The following is a 19,043-nucleotide window of genomic DNA, read 5'->3' as shown; positions in this document are numbered from 1 at the left end:
GAGCTCTAAGTTTGAAAAAAAAAAAAAAACCTGTTTGGTCGTCCAGCCGAACAGTAAAAAAAAAAAACAAACCTGTGGGAACACAGTTCTGTTTGAGAGGGACCCGAGTCAATGCCTATGTAAAACATTGCTGTTTCCAATGCCTTTGGCCCCGACGCATGCTTGGCTGCACATGGCCGAAGGCCGAGGGCACCGGGAGCCACCGTCATTTTCCTTCGTTGTACCAAGCTAGCTGTGTGGGAACCGCCATTGATGTAACGGTCCCTTTGAGGAACAGCGCATGGATGTGGGACGTGTTCGTGGGGACTTTTTTACAACCCCGCCCGTGTAAGAGGTTGACTCTCGTCTACCCGTGGGCATCCCCACGGGAGTTATGTTTCGCCATTCATTTAGCCTAGCTACCCCCTCAAGTAGCCGTTTCCACGCGGGCGCCACGATGAGGCAGAACAGCGTACCCGCGAATTTTGGAACTTAAACATAAGATCGTGCATCCATCTAACCATCCATCTGTCGATCTGTCCGTCCGTCTGTCTACATGTATCGTTCCAATGCAAGATTTTAACTTTAACATTGATTTTTACTTCCAGTCCACAATGGGGCGTCTTAGCTTGAGTTATCTGGAACTCTTCATGGTCATCCTATGTATTGTTTGTCAAGGTACTTATTTTTTAAAAAAATATAGACAGTTTTAAATAGCTAAGAGAAAGAGACTCCATTCAATTTATTATGTTTCCAAAAGTCCATAATGTTATCTTAGACTTGATGCTTTTTCTAGCAGTTTCCAAATAAAAAAAGCTGCTTTTCATTAAAGTGTGGCTTGTCAGCATGTCTTATCTTATCTTCTTATCTTATCTTATATAATACAGACGCTACTTCTAAAAAGAAGACGATTACGTCCTATGCGCCATGCATCTTGTCATGCATGTTAACCAATGACTTAAATTCTGCCATGTCACTGGTTCTCCTGGCTAGCTCAGGCAACCCATTCCATGCTCTAATAGCGCTAGGCAAGAGGGAGCATTTGTACGAATTAGTCCTAGCATATCGAACGAGAAATATGACTTTATCTATGGGTCTTTCTTAGTATTTAATTAGATTTTGTTTCTGTATTTGAAGATTATGGTTCAGTGTTTTATGTCTGTCGGTTTCACATCTCCAAACCTAAAATCGTTATTTAAAATCTAATGGTTTATTAATTACTTTTTTGTGTAAAAAAAACATTTAAAGAATGCATATGAGGCACACTAAAGCCAATGGTTCGAGAATTATCTCTAGGGCTGTGATTTGTCTTATTTAACAGTAGTACATATACTCAGAACACAGTATGCTTTCTTTTACTTTCTCTATTAGTAGAAAACGATGTAATGTTCACGCTGGCAGTTTTCCGACATGCGACAAGCAGGACTTAGCATATTGGATGTGCGTGATTGAAGACAACTATGATTTAAATTAAAATTTTGAATGGATGTAGATAGAGGGGTGTGATTATTGTTAGTTTATTGTTATAACCACGCATGAAGATATCATTTGACTTTTTTTTGTGTGCTTAAATCTCTGCTTAGGACTCACCGCCCGAAGCAATGAAAATTGACACTATACAAAGAAATATATACGTCTTTATAGCATTGACGGTTCTTGTAATGGTGTTGAGACAGACTGTTCGTACATACGTGTGAAAAATGAAAGGAAATTCCAAAAAAGTAGATATAAAACTTTCAGTTAGTCAGTCACCAGGTGACCTTCTGAAACTAACGGGCGATACCCCACTAATGTTTGTACGGGTCTTTAAAAGCTTGTCTAAGAAAGTTGGTAATAATAATAATAGTAATACAGATTCGGTATCATAAAATGGAGTGACACCGACCTACATAATATTGATAGAATTACGAGAAAACTAGTAACCAAATTTCGATGTTTAAACCCCAAGTCCTCCACCATAAGGTTATACCTGCTTAGAAAGGATGGAGATTGTGGATTGCAGAACATCTTCAGATTATGTAAGATGCAAGTTTTAAAAATATCAAAACTGAACGCCTCAAGCAATGATTTAGTTTTCTTCCTAAACAAATACGACTCCAAAGCAACCCCGTTGAACCTAAAGAAAGCTGGAGTTAATGTCGTTTTGGATAATGTTGCCAAGGAAAGAAAAAACACTCCACGGAAAATTCCCTGCTTTATTAGATGGGGACAACATTGACATTGCCTTAGCATGGCTCAAAGCAGGTCATCTCTACCCTGAAACAGAAGGCTTTGTTACAGCAATACAGGACAGAGTAATTATGACAAAACATTACGAGAAACATATCCTAAAACTCAATATTGTTGACAAATGCCAAAAATGTGGAAATGTGGTTAAGTCAATTGAACACATTATGGCAGGATGTTCAGTCCTTTCAGGTCGCCATAACCAAGTTAATACACCAACACCTGGCTTTGACGTACAAATTGATCGGTAAGGACAGTTCCCTTATTATAAGTACTCTCCGCCGCAAGAGGTTCTCGAGTCTACTGAACATCTGCTGTACTGGGATAGGCCTATTCTGACCGACAAAACGTAGATTTCAATCGCCCGGATCTGCTGTTCATCGATAAAAAAGAAAAAAACCGCTACCATTATCGATATCGCCGTACCACTGTCTCTTAATTTAAGAAAAATTGAGATAGAAAAACAAAGAAAATATGGGAACCTAGGCTTGGAGATTAAGCGTCTATGGACATTGTCCAAAATAACAATAAACCCCATTGTTATATCAACCGAGGGGATAATAACAACTGACCTCACAGACACCTTCAAGGCCCTTAACATTCTTAGGAACATCTTCGTTGCCTGTCAGAGGGCGGTACTGCTGCAGACCTGCCATATCACCAGAAAATTCCTCAGTGGAAACTGTTAAAGGGACTACGATGAATTTTGTTTCTCTTTAGCGAAACTCGACCCTGGCAGCGCCAGAGAATGACTACTCGTTCATTTCTAACATTATAATAATAATAATAATAATAATCGTTATTATCCATAATTAATTTGTTTACAGTATAAGTATTAGACTAATACAATAAAGTTCAATACAGTTTAACAATTATACAGTCCGTGCTTCTCTAATACTTGTATATTTTTCATTGCCAGTTAGTCCTTTTAAAAAATAAACAAGCAAATAGAAATTCCCAAAGTCCTTATATTCTAAAATAAGCCATCTTTTGTTGAATGTGGCTTTTTTGCTTATGCAAAAATAAAAAACGTGACCACCAACCACTGGCGGATCCATTTGGGGGGGGACGGTAGGGGCTAAAATTCGTCCCCCCCCACTTCCTGCACAAAGTAGCACTATTGTGATATTATTATTATTATTTTTTGGTAAATTAACAAGTAATTGAACTGGGGAAGTCAAACAGAACCTAGAACGCACTCTGAGGTCAAGGTTGAATGAGCCACTTATGACTTTCCCCTGCCATCCAGCAGCTAAAGTGTTTCAAACCTCCGCTTCAATGCAGCGCACTTTTTCAAGAAATAGTTCAACAGGCAAGGTCGGTTGGGAAAAGCTGTTTCCTGCTTTGCAGGCACTGTATGGAACTGTGACTGTGCAATCATTGGCAATAAATATAAAATGGAGAGAGGACTCTTATATGATTAATCGTTTTCACTCTACCGCCCCATCCCCTTTTCCGACGAAAATGACTGTTAAATCCGAATAGTCAAATATGGCGACAGAGCACTGGCGGATCCAGAAGAGGGGGTGGTGGTAGGGGCATCCCTTGGGAATAGAAAATCAATTAAAGTTTCAAAGAAGAACCCATTCCTTTTGGTTAAAAGTCAATAGGGGTAACTGGTTTTATATGTGTCCCATTAGATTCAAATTGTATTATACTGTACCACTGCTTAAAATAAAATATATAAAAACTAAAATTTAGTATGTGTCGTCAAGAAGAAATAATTTTATAAAATTTCAAATCGATTGGAGGATGAAAAATGAGAAGAATAACGTGTAATCTACAAGAAAGACACATTGGAGTGAGTTGATGTAAGAATAAGTAGAAAGTTTGTTTTTATTACAGCGTGTCCATATAACGTAATGGATTGATTCAAACGATCTGTAGTTCCATATTGTGACCTAACGAGGGTTCATGTTGAAAAGTGACGATCCCCCATGTGACCTAAAGAGGATTCATGAACCAATATGAGTTCACATTACCTAGTAGCGGGTATAGCTAAAAATATTCAATTAGAATTATAGCTAGATTTAGGTATTTAGATCAACAGATCAGTGTTAAAAGTGTGCTGGCACGTTCGTCCAGAGGTGTGCTGGTCCCTTCTTGTACTGCCTAGGTTATTAGGTATAACCTCCAGGTATACAATTCAACTAATGTATGCAACAAAAGACTTTACAAAGTCGCAGGTAAACATATTTACAAAGTTTATTTACATGAGAAAAATAAATGGCCATCAACTCACAGGCCGACACAACAAAAAGTAAACAAAAGATACTCAAAAATAATATGGCACACAGCCCTAGTCATATGTTACATTATCGTCACATTCTGGTTATCAATAATACAGGTCACAGGCCTCAGGTCAACACATGACCACTTTTGGCTACACTATGGTTACAGGCTTCAGGCTTACACTAGCCACTTTTAGCCAAAAAAAACAACAAAATGGTCATGATGAACTATAGGCTTCAGAGAAACCTATGAGCCTACAAGCTTCATAGAATCCCACCTATAGCCATCCGTTTGGTAAAGCCCATCTGATGATTCAATACAGGTTGAATCCCTCAGAGACAAGGCTAACAGAAATATGTAAAGTCCATCTGATGATTCAATACAGGTTGAATCCCTCAGAAAAAGGTTACAAAAATATGTCACGTTTGGGAGTACCCCAGGATGCAGAACATCAGGGTAAAAAAAATATACTGACTGGAAATCATTTGGGGCTATATCTATTAATAAATACATTATATAAAATACAATAATACTAAAGACATACTTAGCCCAAAGATCTCCAGAGCAGGGCACACTTCTCCGAGTACCCCATGACACACGACCACTAACAGAAAAAATACTATACACAACACAGGTCAAGTGGTCAAGCTGGTAACTCAGGAGCAAGTGGCAACTAAACACAGTTTGCAAGGCCTTTTATAAACTACATAAGGGGAATCACTCCTAACTATACAAGTAATCAAAAATAGTTATTTCCCCATTATGTCACACATATATCCAGTTTTTTTTATGTTACTTTGGCAGCATTATCGATTCTCGATATTCTTCTTTATTTCTACTTCGTAATGACGTCACGTTTTGTTTGTCTTTGTATCCTAATCACAAATCATTCCTTTGCTACATGTTCTTTGGAGGAAATGTTTTTCATGTGTTAATTTTCTAGACTATGGAGATTAAAAATCAATACCTCTCATGGGCGTAGCAGGGGGGAGGGGGAACGGAATTAAGTGAGTGATTTTTGCTTTCATTTTGTTTATTTTAGGTGAGATTTTAATACTAAATCATCACTTACCACAGCACAGCCGAGGCAGTTTTGAGTTAAAAACCCTCTACCAGGGGGTTTTGAGTTTAAATCCCCCTACCAGGGGGTTTTGAGATTTAAAAAACCCCTATCAGGGGGTTTTGAGATACAAATCCCTCTACCAGGGGGCTTTGGGTTTAAAAACCCCTACCAGAGGTTTTTGCAGTTAAATCCCCCTCTGCTATAAAACAAAACAAAAAAAAATGCAAACAATCCCCAAATTCCAACAGCACAGTTGAGGAAGATTTTGATTTTAAAACCCCCTCCAAAATTTATGATAAACCCCATCTTCAATATAAAAAAGCAAATTAAACACTCAAAATTCTATGAGCGTAGCCAAAGGGATTTTAAGTTTTACCTTCCACCCCCCTCCAGTTGGGGTTTGAAGCTAAAAAGTACCTCTTCAATATAGAAAAAAAGCAAATTACACACTATAAAATCTATGAGCGTAGCCAAAGGGGTTTTGAGTTTAAATCCCCCTCCTCCAGATGGATTTTTCTTTAAAGTTTAAAACCCCTCCAGATGGTTTTGAGTTTAAAATTCCCTTACAGAGCGTTTAGAGATGAAAACCTCTCTCTTCAATATTATTTTAAAGGAAACTACAGTCACCAAATTCTATGATCGTAGCTAAATGGGGTTTTGAATTAAAAACAAAACAAAAAAACTCCAGAGATTTCTTAGTTTAAAACCCCTCAACAGATGATTTGACGAAAAAACTTTCCTTTTCGATATAAAATCTAAAGCGAATTACAGGCATGCAATTCCAAGAGCGTAGTCAAGAAAGGTTACAAATTTCTACCAGTGGCTTGGGCTCCATTAATACAGTGTGAATAGTCTTCTGCCGAAATTGAAAAACATTAAATGTGGCTCAACAAAGATGGCTAAGACAGATTTTAGGAGTCAGTTATAGAGATCGGGTCTAAATCAAATAAATCATATGCCGAACTGGGAGTCGAACCCTTAGTAAGGTTGTGACAGAGCGTCGCATGATGTTCTCCGACAAAATGAATTACGCAAAATAAGAGTTGCGGAAACAGCTTGCCGGAAAATGCGCCGAAGGGCGCGAGAGGGTCTAAGTTAGTAAGAATAGCACATTAGGTTTTTGAAATAAAACTTTTTAATAGCAAGATAATGCACTGTAGATACCTCAGAATATGCATTTTGTTGGCTTTCAATACCAGAAATAGTGCTCGGCGGCGGGGCTTCGCCCCGCGCTGGGGGAGCGCTGCGAACTCCCCCAGATCCCTAGCAAGGGCGGGGAGTCTGCAATAAACAATAAACGTCTTCCGAAAGGGTCAGAATGTAATGAAGATTAATTATGTACACACACTCACACACACACACACACACACACACATATATATATATTTATATATATATATATATATATATATATATATATATATATATATATATATATATATATATATATATATATATATATTATATATATAATATTTTTCCGCCGGGGGGGGAGGGGTCGGGGGGAATCCCCCCCCCCAAAACCCTCCCCGAAAAAAAAATCCTGGCTACGCCCATGATACCTCTACTTATATCTAAACATATACAAGATCTTCACTGGGGGTTTTAAATTGCTAATTTAATTCATAGTTATAAACTTGACATTGTTATTTGATATAGTAAAGGAAACTAAATGGTTTTGCAATTTTTTGTGTGCATCCTCTCTAAGGAAAACAAAAATAATGTAAATGTCGTAGCTAGACTTCAATTAAATTCTACACCACAAACGATCGTTTTCTGGTTTAAAAAAATGCATTAAGCAATTATTCTGCATTTACTAGAGACGATATTTTATTTATATAAAGAAAGTAAAATTTTTTTATTTTATGATTTTCAGAGATATTTTGAGATATTTAGTATTAAAATATTTTTGTATAATTTGTATTAATATATCTTGCTATAATAATAATAATTTTTTTTCAGAGAGTGTTCCTGACGTTCCTGTAGCCATAACAGACACAGGTGAGTTACTGGTCTAGATAAATTAAGTAATGTTTATTTTCCAGTAGTAAAAAACCCCCTCAGTACTAATTTTTTACAATTAAGTCTACATTATGTATTTGTATTAAAAGTTATAGATTATTGGTACTAACAATTTTAATCACAGAAATATAACATTGTAATATATATATATATAATATATATATATATATATATATCTATTATAGTGTTACAGATGACAGTGATAGGTAGAGGTCAACGTGTGACCCCGGCGAGATAACACAGCAGCGGTTGCTCTCTGGAATGTACATGTATCAACAAAGACAGGATGTGACGTGTCCTTACGTGTTATTCCAGAAGGTACTAGCAATGTCCAGTGACAGATAGAGGTCACAACTTGTGACCCCGGCAAGATGACACTGCAGCCGATGTTTTCTGGAATCTACATGTATAAACAAAGACAGGATGTGACGTTTCCTCACGTGTTATTCCAGAGGATACTAGCCGTGTTTGTGCAACTTTGGACAAGCGATTAGGGACTCTCTATAAGCCAGAGAGTTAATGTGAAAGTCAGTCGTGAGTGAGTCGTCGGTACTGTTGTCTACTGTGCGAGACAGTAGAAGAGAGATGTGTACGACTCGATGTAAGTTAACTAGGGTAGAGTTAACTGGAGTGGACTACTGTCGTTAAAGTGTATACAGCGAATTACAGTGGACTTGAGCCGTTACAGTCGATACAGTCGATGTAAGACGTGTGCGACTCTGATTCGGTAGACTTGAGTACGACTTGGTTCACCTTTGGGAGACCTGGAGCGACACTGGGAAGTGTGTCGTTGGTCTGTTCAATGGAATACGGCTCGATGCAAGTTGAGAAGAGATGAATTGCAACGAAGTATAGCTAACTGTAAACTGACAGATATTGTACAGTCTTCTACACTACATGTTACAGTAACGAATTGTTAGAGTTAATAGTCATTAAAGTTATATGAAACTGAAAGTTTAGTCGTCAAGTTCTTTACAGTGTTTTTATTTGTGTGCCAACTAATACATCTAGCCAGAAGATTCAGAAATACGTAACAATATAATATATATAATATTATTGTAGGGGGCTAGGAGGCTGGGTGGTTAAGCGCTTGGCTTCCGAATCTGGGGTCCTGGTTCGAATCTTGGCGAAGTCTGGGATGCCATTTGCATTAATCATGTGACTCAGCATACAACTTCAATCTTTTTTATTTGAGTGTAACGCTCAGCGAGTCCAAGAGCCTGTCGTTTAAATAGTGAGACAGACTTTGTCCTTAACTTTTAACGGACTTTTAGAGCTCTAAAATGTAAATGTTTTGATCAAACGTTTTCTTTGTAATGATCTTCACTTGATTTATTGAGGACTAGGAGATAAACATCTTTGATCTACTCTGTTAACATAATTATACCTTTTACAGGTTTAGCTGATGTCGCTATAGTGTATCACCTATCAAATGCCGCCAAGCCAAATGATATCAATTCATTTAAGACATTCCTCAAGTCGATATTAGAAAAAGCGTCCATCGACAATGGAAACGTGAGAGTTGCCCTTATGAACTATGCTAAAAAAGGTCGTAATCTGGTAAGTAAACCATGTTGCCAACTCTTATCTGTACCACATCATTTTTTGTAAGCATAAGCTCGATTTCTTCTAGTCTTCATTTTATAACAGTATTCGAGGCTGCAGTGCTGCAGTACTTGAGTTTGTTTAGTTAGTTCTTCCATCACGAATTATTTGTTTTTTCCAACCAAGCTAAAGATACTCATTCCGGATTTCGCAGTTAACTGCTTTCATATTTACTATCATATCGTTAGCTTCATACATGTGACGATACGAAACTTGCATGCAAAAGTTCATTTGAGTTTTTCCCAGCAAACTGTGAGAAACTTTATTTTTAACATAAAACAATTATTTTCTTGTCCACCCATAACTAATTTCTTGTAGGATTTATTCCCCCTCGCACGTTTCTCACGGGACGAATCTCGACGTAAAACATTAACTAGCCTCTCGATGGCTAACTTTTAATTATTGACCGCTGGACAGCGCTGCACCCGCGCTAAACGCCGCGGCCTAATAACTTTTCACACCTAACCCCCCCCCCCCCCCCCGCAGGATACACATCGCTCTAAGAATAGCATTGCACTCGGGCTGGACAGATACATATTCGCTTAAGACTTTACTCCCACGGTAGGCAACGAATATTGACCATAAATCTGACCTGACGCCTGACATCTCCGGTACATCGATACATGTGAGAAAATCAGTTAGCTTTCTTCCCCACCCGGTAAACGAAAAGTCCCATCTATATATAGAGAGAGACCAAAGCATTCCAAATTAGGCCCGCTAGGATTCATACAGTCTCCTCTGTTAGGAAGTTTAGTTGTGGGACTTCATTAGGGACAAACGGCCTGGTTGCTACCCCTGATTGCTACCCCTGGTTGCTACCCCTGATTGCTACCCCTGGTTACTACACACGATTGCTACAACTACCAGATCTCCATAGAAAGCTGTAACCGAGGCAGACCACACCAGATACACCCCCCCAATTACATACCTGTTAGCAAGAAGGCATTGCCTACTGTCCTTGGCCCTAACATATTGCCCAGTGTCCACAGTGCCCTATACTGCCCAGTATCATCTGCCCAGTACCCGGCCCAAACTGTCCACTGCCCAATAGTTATTGCCTAATGCCGACAGATTAGAGCAACCTTCGCAGCAGAAGATAAACTGGTGTTGAGTTAGCACGGCTCTCTACGAGCTAGAGATCACAGCTGAGAGATCGTCCCACTACAACTTAGTCTGCAGCACCAACCATCTCTATTGCTAAACAGGCAGTGGCGTCACCCTAGAGCCAGCTTGCCTACCGCATAGAGAATATCCCGAGCCGACGTCCTAAGACAGAGCCGGATGACTCATCCTTCTGAGTGCCAGTCCTACGACCGCCAGAAGACGACCCAAGGGCTAGCAGCTAAGAAAAATAAGTAGCAGACATAGGAACATTCTTCTCCTCCAATCACTCAATAATTAGCAATCCATGATGAACAGTTATTTTAGATATTAGCACCTTTACTTCATTTCTTAATTATAATTTTATTTGGTCATTTTTATCTTGTAAACTTTCATTCATTAAATTATTTTTATTTATGAACTTATAATATTGGTCTGTTCTTACTGTAAGTTGCGGTGTGCCTGTACAAAATCCTATATGTGAGCGGGATAAAATTAATAAAATTTCCCCTAGACTCAAACAAACGCGCCGAATATTAACTAATTAACATCTCGTCACAATACATAAAATTGAATATATTGAAAGTTTACAAAGCAAATATCAACTCTCTCTGTCTGTCGTCTGTGTGTCTGGTAAAACGTTTTTACACATTATTTCTCCCACACCCATTATTGGATCAAGCTGTAACTTTGCACAATTATTCATTGATATAGACTAGACATAAATCAATAAAAGAGTAAACAAAAAGGGAAACTAATACTTCAGTATTCACAGATATGGCTAAATTTTGTTGGGTTTAGTTTCCAGTTGTTAACACTCTTTCTCTCTCACGTATTCTCTGATGAACTTGATACTTTAAACAATTATTTATTGTACCTAACAATACATGAATCAATAAAAAAAAATTAAAATAGTTAATTAATTATTGGTAATTAATTACTTTGTTTGATATCGAATAAGGGAAATGAGTTTTACCTTACTGACAGATATAATTTTAAGGGCGGAGTTATTCCCCTTTAGATAACCTTTTGTTTTTGTAAGAGGATTTTTTAAAATTTTCTAGTTTTAAATTTCTATTCTTGAATTAAATTGCATAAGAATTTAGTTTTTTGGTTTGAATAGTAATTTAAATTTAATATTTTGCATGTACGTTTGAATAGGTTGACTTTAACAAGTCTAAAACAAAAAATGGCGTGTTTTCTGCTATTGACAAGATTGATCTAAAATACAGGGCCGCAGCCTCTAATGCCGGGGCTGCTCTCAACGAGGTATGTAAATTATTGAACTAGGCTTACAATACATTTCATTAAAGAATACTTTTCAATAAGAATACATTTTTAGAGCATATTACTATCTTTTTTATTATAAGATTACATTTTCACGAGACTATATTTCAATAAAACTACAATTCTTAAAGACTCTATTTAAAAGTGCATTCCAATAAAAACACATTTCAATTAGTCGTTCTTAGACATCATTCAATGATATTTACTTTTCACTTGAGCTTAATCTAGGTTTCTGTGTTGGATATTTAACACGAAAATAAAGATTGCTACTGGTGGAGGGACCTACTCTTCTCATTTTTAATTTTGAAATCTAACGTTTGACTTTTATTAACTCGCTATTTCTTGGATGTTGACGTTGTTAATTAGATTTTTGTGATAAATATGTCAACCACTTCTCCTCGTCCACCAAACTGACCTGACTCTTAGAAATAGAGGAAAAGACTGGGCATATAATCAACAAAAAGAAAGTTATGAGGATCAACAACATACAAGAGAAACCAATCCTGCTACAGGGAGAGAACATCCTTGATACGGACCACTTCACTTATCTGGGAAGTAGAGTTAGTAAAGACGGCGGAGCTGATGATGATATAATAATTTCAACTCATCAAGCAATCTGGCGCTCTAAGGCACTATCTCTACGTAACAAGATAAGAATCTGTAATACAAACGCGAAGTGTGTCCTTCTACAGGGTTCAGGGACAAGGAGAGTCACTAAAACAAATATGCAAAAGTTCCAGATCTTTGTTAACAGATGCCCTGCCGTATGTAGTTCCCACAGACCGACCTCCACCTGCACTGACCAACGTGCACCTGAATCTGCAGGGGACGAACAGAGCTGAGAAGGGGGCTATGTTGTAACTCCACTCCATAGCCATGTTGATACAGGAAGAAGGACTGTTGTAGATCCGAATGAAGTTATGGGGGTCTGAACAGTCTGGGGCTAAGTGCTGACCTTGTGTGATACTAGTGAACTGCTTGGAAGACCTGGAGCGACACTGGGAAGTGTGTCGGTAGTCTGTTCCAGTATTAAGTAGGACTGTTTGGACTTCAGACATTACTCCCTGTGACTTGATAGCGGAAGTCCAAGTCTAACTATTGATAGCTTATAATTAATACATCATTTATTATTACCTGCTACCTTTCGTTGAGTGCTTGCCTTAGAGTTACAACAATCGGTAGGATGTTCTCTTGAGCCAAGACAGACCAGACTCCAATAACTTGCAGATCACTCCAGCCGGATATATATAGACTCAGGTCAAGAGAAAACCAGAAGCTCACTACAGTGACCAAAAAATGGAAGTCTACAAGGCATGCGTTATGTGTACGTTACTTTATGGCAGTGAATCATGGTCCACCTATGCAAAGCAAGAGACTAAACTAAACTCATTCCATTTGCGATGTCTCAAAGGATCTTGAAAATCAAATGGAAAGAAAGAGTGTGCAATTCTGAGATCCTTGCGCAAACAGGTTTTCCCAGCATGTTTACAGTCCTCAGACAACGCCGCCTGCGCTAGGCTTGGACATGTTCGCCGAACGGAGGACAATCGCATCCCGAAAGTCATTCTATACGGAGAACTCGCGACTGGCTCAAGAAAAACTGGTCGCCACAACCTCTGTTACATGCATGTGATAAAACGGAAACTCAAATCAGTGACACCAAGACTGACCATTGGGAAGAGATAGCTCTAGACCGCACCAGATGGAGAGAGACAGTAACCAAGAAAGCTATGGACAGCGAAAAAAAAACATGGGCCTAAGCTCTGGAAGTAAAACAATGCGAAAAAAAAAGTGCCAGCTTCTCTATCACCAAAGCAAAAGCCACCTTAACCTGCAAAATATTTGGACGGAAGTGTCTCTCCAAAATAGGGCTCCTCAGACATATGAAAAAGTGTTCGAAATGAACCATAGTCGCTCTTTGACTGAAAAGGCCAACTACAGCCATGGATGCGCCCAGATGAGTCACAAGCTTTGGTTACGTCTTGAGATGGGGTTAATCCAGTGACGGATCAAGCCAATTCTGGAGCGGTAGAGTTTGCCACAGTTCGTGCATGTATCTGTTATAGCGCTAGCTGACAGGGCAGCTTTCTTTTTCTTTCTCTAGGCTGATGCAGCTTCGTTTCTTTTGCATTTATATATATACGGATTAAAGCCGCATTTTTTGTGCGTTTTGTATTTGTAAGTCTATCCGTCCGTCATGTTAATATAGAAAAGGACTAAAAGCTATTCTTATTAGTTTTTAATTTTCTTTCCGAAACATCTCAATAGTTTTAGGAATCTATAAAAAATTGTTTCGGATTTATATGTATATAGTGAGAGAAAAAAAAAAGAATTCCAGATGAATCTAATTAAATTTTTGGGATGGTCTCGTATGAAAATTTAATGTACCATAGCCTTGTGGAGAGATTTTCATACCATACTTTGGTGTTTGGAAGTTGTTTTCCTTAAAAAATCGGAAAATAATATGAACGATAATTAGATTTTATAACGTTTTAGCTAGAGAATTAAATGTAGTGTAAGACAGAAGTGCGATTTTACATAAATAGAGTTGAAATGTTTTTCCTAAGAAATCCGGAACAACCGATTTTCGTAAATGTGAAGAAGATAATTTGTTTTATTTATTAGAAGAGATATTTCAAAAAGTTATTTGGCGTTAGTAGATTTTTCATATTAAATTCGGAACAATTTTAGCGACGACTTGTAAGAAAAATAAAGTAATGTAGATCGATTTCTTTTTGAAAACAAAATCCGGAACATTTTTTACCAATTAAAAAAATTGTTATGTTTCAGCAAGAAAATTAAATGTAAAATAAGTCTAAAAACAGATATTTAATAATCGTTTCTAGTAAATTACTTTCTTATTTTAAAATCTTTAACAACCTATTGTCGATATATTTGAGAAAAAGTCATTTGGGATAAATTTGTTTTAAATTAAAAATACGGAACAATTCTATATCGATATTTAAACTTTAGTGACGTATTGTCCAAGAATATAAGTTTAATATAAGTCAATTATGCGATTACAAACAATCATTTGACGTAATTTTTTATTTTTTATAAAATAATATCAATAACAATTATATAGTTAACGAAATATAAGTCAGTAAAAAGAATTTTATTTAGCATTTATGTATCATTTATTTAAAAAAACCGGAACAACATATGATTGGTCATGTGATTTTGCAACGTTTAAGCACGGAAATTAAGTGTAATATATGTTAGAAGCGCAAACAGTCATTCGTTGGCATTTATTTGTTTTTCGCAAAAACATTAGAAACAGTCTATTATAGATTTTTTAAACTATTGAGATGTTTCGGAAGGAAAATTAAATGTTTCGATAGCTTTTGGTCTTCATATTTTATCTAAACGTGACGGACAGACCAACCAACATACAGAACGCACAATAATAAGTGGCTATTATCCTGGTGGGGGCAAAAAATAAAAAAAAATATTGAAACATTTTGAGGGAACTATTTTAGTGCAGCCTTGTTATCGCGGCAGTCACGCTACCGCATGAAATTCGCTGAATAAAAAGTCCATTTTAAAAAATGTGGGTAATATTTACATACAAAGTGCATTCTTAGCCTTTATAAACAAACATAAATGTTTTTTTTTAATTTTAACAGCTATTTGACTAAAATAGACTTTAACTAATATTAATATTTGTTGTAAACATTTCTTGTGTATTTTATAAATATATTTGACTTATTTTATTTTTCTTTGTTAACATATTGTAACATTATCTCCCTTACATTTATGTATTGTTTTAGAATTGGTGCATTTTTATGACAAAATAGCTTGCATAATTAATTTTATTAACTAAACGGTTTGCTTTTACCTAATAGCGGATTTTCCTCTTACTGGGGCCGCTTAAAATATTTTAAATATTCAAAAAATAAAGTAAAAAACAACAACTCTTATTCTAAAATACTCTAAAAAGTACAAATAAAAAAAAGAACGAAACAAAAACGCTGGTTATGAATTTTAAAGGTTGCAACATTTTTTAGTTTTGATCCATAATGGTACAAATCAATCATTTTAATCACATCTTATGTTCAAGCGTGAGGGCTTATTAAGGCTCTTGGAGGGAGGGGGGAGGCTTTCAATTTTTGTGGAGACTGGAATTTCGGGATTTTAAGGCATTCTTGAGTTGGTTCAACTCTAACGGGAACCTGTTGGGCATAGTCAAAGCGGTTGGTCGTTGTTCTGTCCACTTACATCCTCGTTAACTGTTAGCTTTAGAAATAAATGACCTTTACATTATTACAATGTCTGAATTGGATACTTCACTTCTCTAACTTCAATGTGCAGACATAATACATATATATGTGTCATATCCAACTACACCCTAATGGTCTTATTCTACGATTCAGGTACAATCCAAATTTTTTACTAAGAATCTTGATCGCCCTGAAGCTGAGAATATTGTCATACTCATCACGGATGCCAAAAATTCAGATCAATCAGAAAATATGGTGAAAGAAGCTGATGAGCTTAGAAAGAGTGGATTCAAGGTGAGTTAAAGTACAATTTTACTTTGCAATGTCTTAGAACAGGGGGCAAAACAAAACGCCCCCAGGTGAATGGTTTCATAAAAATGGTTTGAAGGGGGTAGAAGCAAAAGTGATGGAAGCGCTGCTGAGATGAATTGTAAACTAAACAAACCAAATTAAAACGTTGTCTTCAACGTAACCCTAGTTTCAAAGTTTTTGGCCTCCTTCTGTCGTAGGACGACTCTGGTTCATCTCGAACACTTTTTCATGCGAGCCCTATTTCGGAGAGACACTCCCGTCCAGAAATATCGACATCTAAGGTGGCTTTTGCTTTAATGATAGAGGAGCTGGCCATTTTTCGCATGGCACGCTTTTCTTCCAGAGGTGAGGCCCATGTTATTTTCGCTGTCCATCGCTTTCTTGGTCACTGTCACTCTTCAACTAGTGCGATCTAGGGCTATGTTTTCCCAGTGGTCAGTATCATTGTTCACTGCAACAAAGTGACTGACTAATTAAAGATATGCTAATTGTAATAAATTTACATTTGTTCTAAGAACAGAAACAATTTCAAAGCTGTTTTTTTTAAGTTTAGAATTCTATTTTTCTATGTTCTTATAAAAATCTATTTTGGGTCCTCTTTTACCTCGTTATTACCGATTGTGTGCAATTTGTGTCCAGAGAGTATTGCTAACATTAGAGGTCTCTTAAATTTGTGTCCAGAGAGTATTGCTAACATTAGAGGTCTCTTAAATTTGTGTCCAGAGAGTATTGCTAACATTCGAGGTCTCTTAAATTTGTGTCCAGAGAGTATTGCTAACATTAGAGGTCTCTTAAATTTGTGTCCAGAGAGTATTGCTAACATTAGAGGTCTTTTAAATTTGTGTCCAGAGAGTATTGCTAACATTAGAGGTCTCTTAAATTTGTGTCCAGAGAGTATTGCTAACATTAGAGGTCTTTTAAATTTGTGTCCAGAGAGTATTGCTAACATTAGAGGTCTCTTAAATTTGTGTCCAGAGAGTATTGCTAACATTAGAGGTCTCTTAAATTTGTGTCCAGAGAGTATTGCTAACATTAGAGGTCTCTTAAATTTGTGTCCTGAGAGTATTGCTAACATTAGAGGTCTCTTAAATTTGTGTCCAGAGAGTATTGCTAACATTAGAGGTCTCTAAAACTTCGTGACAATTAGCATTGCAGCTTTACGAGATGTCATTTCCATAATGAGACATCATGATCCCAACGAGGCTCTGAAAGTATTATCAATTAGAGACACTTCAATTTAAAGACTGATCGATATATGGCTAGTAATGTGAAAGAAAAACTTGGGGAAAAAAATTATTTACAAAAATGGTAAAAGAAAACTAATGAGCAGTACGCTAAGTCTTAAAACCTAGAAGGTTTGCTGGTTTTTGAAAGAGAACGTCAAGCCTGTTTTGTCGAGCTCTTTAATACAATTTAAAAAATTCTTTGACAGAGTGGAAGATTTATCTATTTGCAATGATTTAAGGACGTTAATGATTAATTTCACATAGCAGGAATATAAAAAAAAAATTAAATGAGCCCTTATTACTTCAACGTCTCTTTCTTATGAGAAATTAAATGTCGTTTATCAAAATAATCCAAGACATTATGTTTCTACTTCCCCCTAAGCTGATTTGGTGACGACTTAGTTTCTACTAACTGTTTGAGAACATTGACGTTCATGCTACACATTTAGAAATGCCTAAGGAAGAAATAACAATCGCTTCATACTTAGACTTTGACGTACGTTCTCCCGCGCTGTACGGCGAATTGGGCGGCAAGCTGTCTCCAGAAAGATCTGTCATTGGCAATTTCTAAAGCCTCCTCCCACCTGGTATCCACTGTTCTGAGGTTCTTCATGAAGCTGTGGCGCCAAGTAATACGAGGACGTCCCTGCTTGCGCTTTCCTCGTATTGGCCTCCATGTCATCGCAACTCTTGGTATGCGTAGTTCATTTTTTCGTAGAACATGTCCCGCAAACCTCATGCGACTCTCTGTCACAACCTCACTAAGTGTTCGACTCCCAGTTCGGCATAGGATTTCCTTGTTTGAGACCCAATCTGTGTAACTGACTCCCAAAATTCGTCTCTGCCATTTCTGTCTAAAGTTAATTATGTTTGCACTGAAATAAAGTTCTTTTTAGTTTTGATCACAAAAGGAGTTATTCAAGTTATTTCAAGTTTTAAGAATTAGTATATAATACAGTTTATTTGTCTACCAGCAGTTTGGTTCTACAAGTCAACCACCGTCAGCAACATCTAGTCCATACATACTTACCTCTCTGTGTTTCAGACCTAAAGGAAAAATAAAAATTATCTTTTTTCTCTCCTTGCAGATTATCACAGTTGGCATCAGAGGAGCAGACGCCAATGAACTGAAGGGCGTTGCCAGCCAGAGCTCCTTTGTCTTCTACTCTCCCAGCTTTGAACGTGCAATTTCTGCAGAATTTATTGAGTCCGTCTGGGGTGTTTTGAACCCTGGTTAGTCAACATTTGAAATATACGTTTATGTAGATAATTTAGACTATGTCAAGGGCTTCGTTCGTTTAATTTACACTGTGTGTGTTTGGGATGTATATAATGTTGCCATTATTAGCAATGGAGAAGAATTACGATTCTAGTTGTTTCTAAAAAAAAAAAAAAAAAAAAAAAAAAAAAAAAAAAAAAACTTGCAGAAAAGTTGACCTATTATATTAAGAAGCTTAATAAGAAAGTCTAGGTAGAAAAGAAGGTTTACATTTTTGTGACTAAATATTAGATTCCCCTGATAGTGTGTGAGTTTGTTAAAAAGTAAGATCCACATATGTTGTGACTAAACTAGTAAGCCAATGAATAATTTAGATATGTTAATCTTTGAAAAATATTCTCCAACAAACTTTAAGCCCACAAATTAAATAGCTAGCCTGAATAGGTAGGTCCCTTAGGTCGTGCAACTAACATCCAATGTTTTATTTATTCACTAAATCGTCTCATTGTAAGTACTTGTATGTCAATTGAAAACGAGTCAGAATCATTTAT

At 36.9% G+C, this 19,043-nt stretch overlaps 1 protein-coding gene across 1 annotated transcript in view; it reads left to right on the top strand.

Moving 5' to 3' along the window:
- LOC106066853 (uncharacterized) overlaps positions 1–19,043 on the top strand; it is a 443,149-nt gene that overhangs the window by 1,740 nt on the left and 422,366 nt on the right. Inside the window, exons 2-7 of the mRNA XM_056013586.1 lie at positions 588–657; positions 7,463–7,501; positions 8,919–9,082; positions 11,390–11,497; positions 15,889–16,029; positions 18,362–18,506. Coding sequence (XP_055869561.1) covers positions 594–657; positions 7,463–7,501; positions 8,919–9,082; positions 11,390–11,497; positions 15,889–16,029; positions 18,362–18,506 — 661 coding nt within the window. The 5' untranslated portion in view covers positions 588–593. The remainder of the gene's footprint in view (positions 1–587; positions 658–7,462; positions 7,502–8,918; positions 9,083–11,389; positions 11,498–15,888; positions 16,030–18,361; positions 18,507–19,043) is intronic.

Source organism: Biomphalaria glabrata, chromosome 16, assembly GCF_947242115.1.
Source record: "Biomphalaria glabrata chromosome 16, xgBioGlab47.1, whole genome shotgun sequence".
In the NCBI taxonomy this organism is placed as follows: domain Eukaryota; kingdom Metazoa; phylum Mollusca; class Gastropoda; family Planorbidae; genus Biomphalaria; species Biomphalaria glabrata.
Note: the sequence above shows the minus strand (reverse complement) of the source record. Positions and strands in the feature narration are given on the sequence as shown.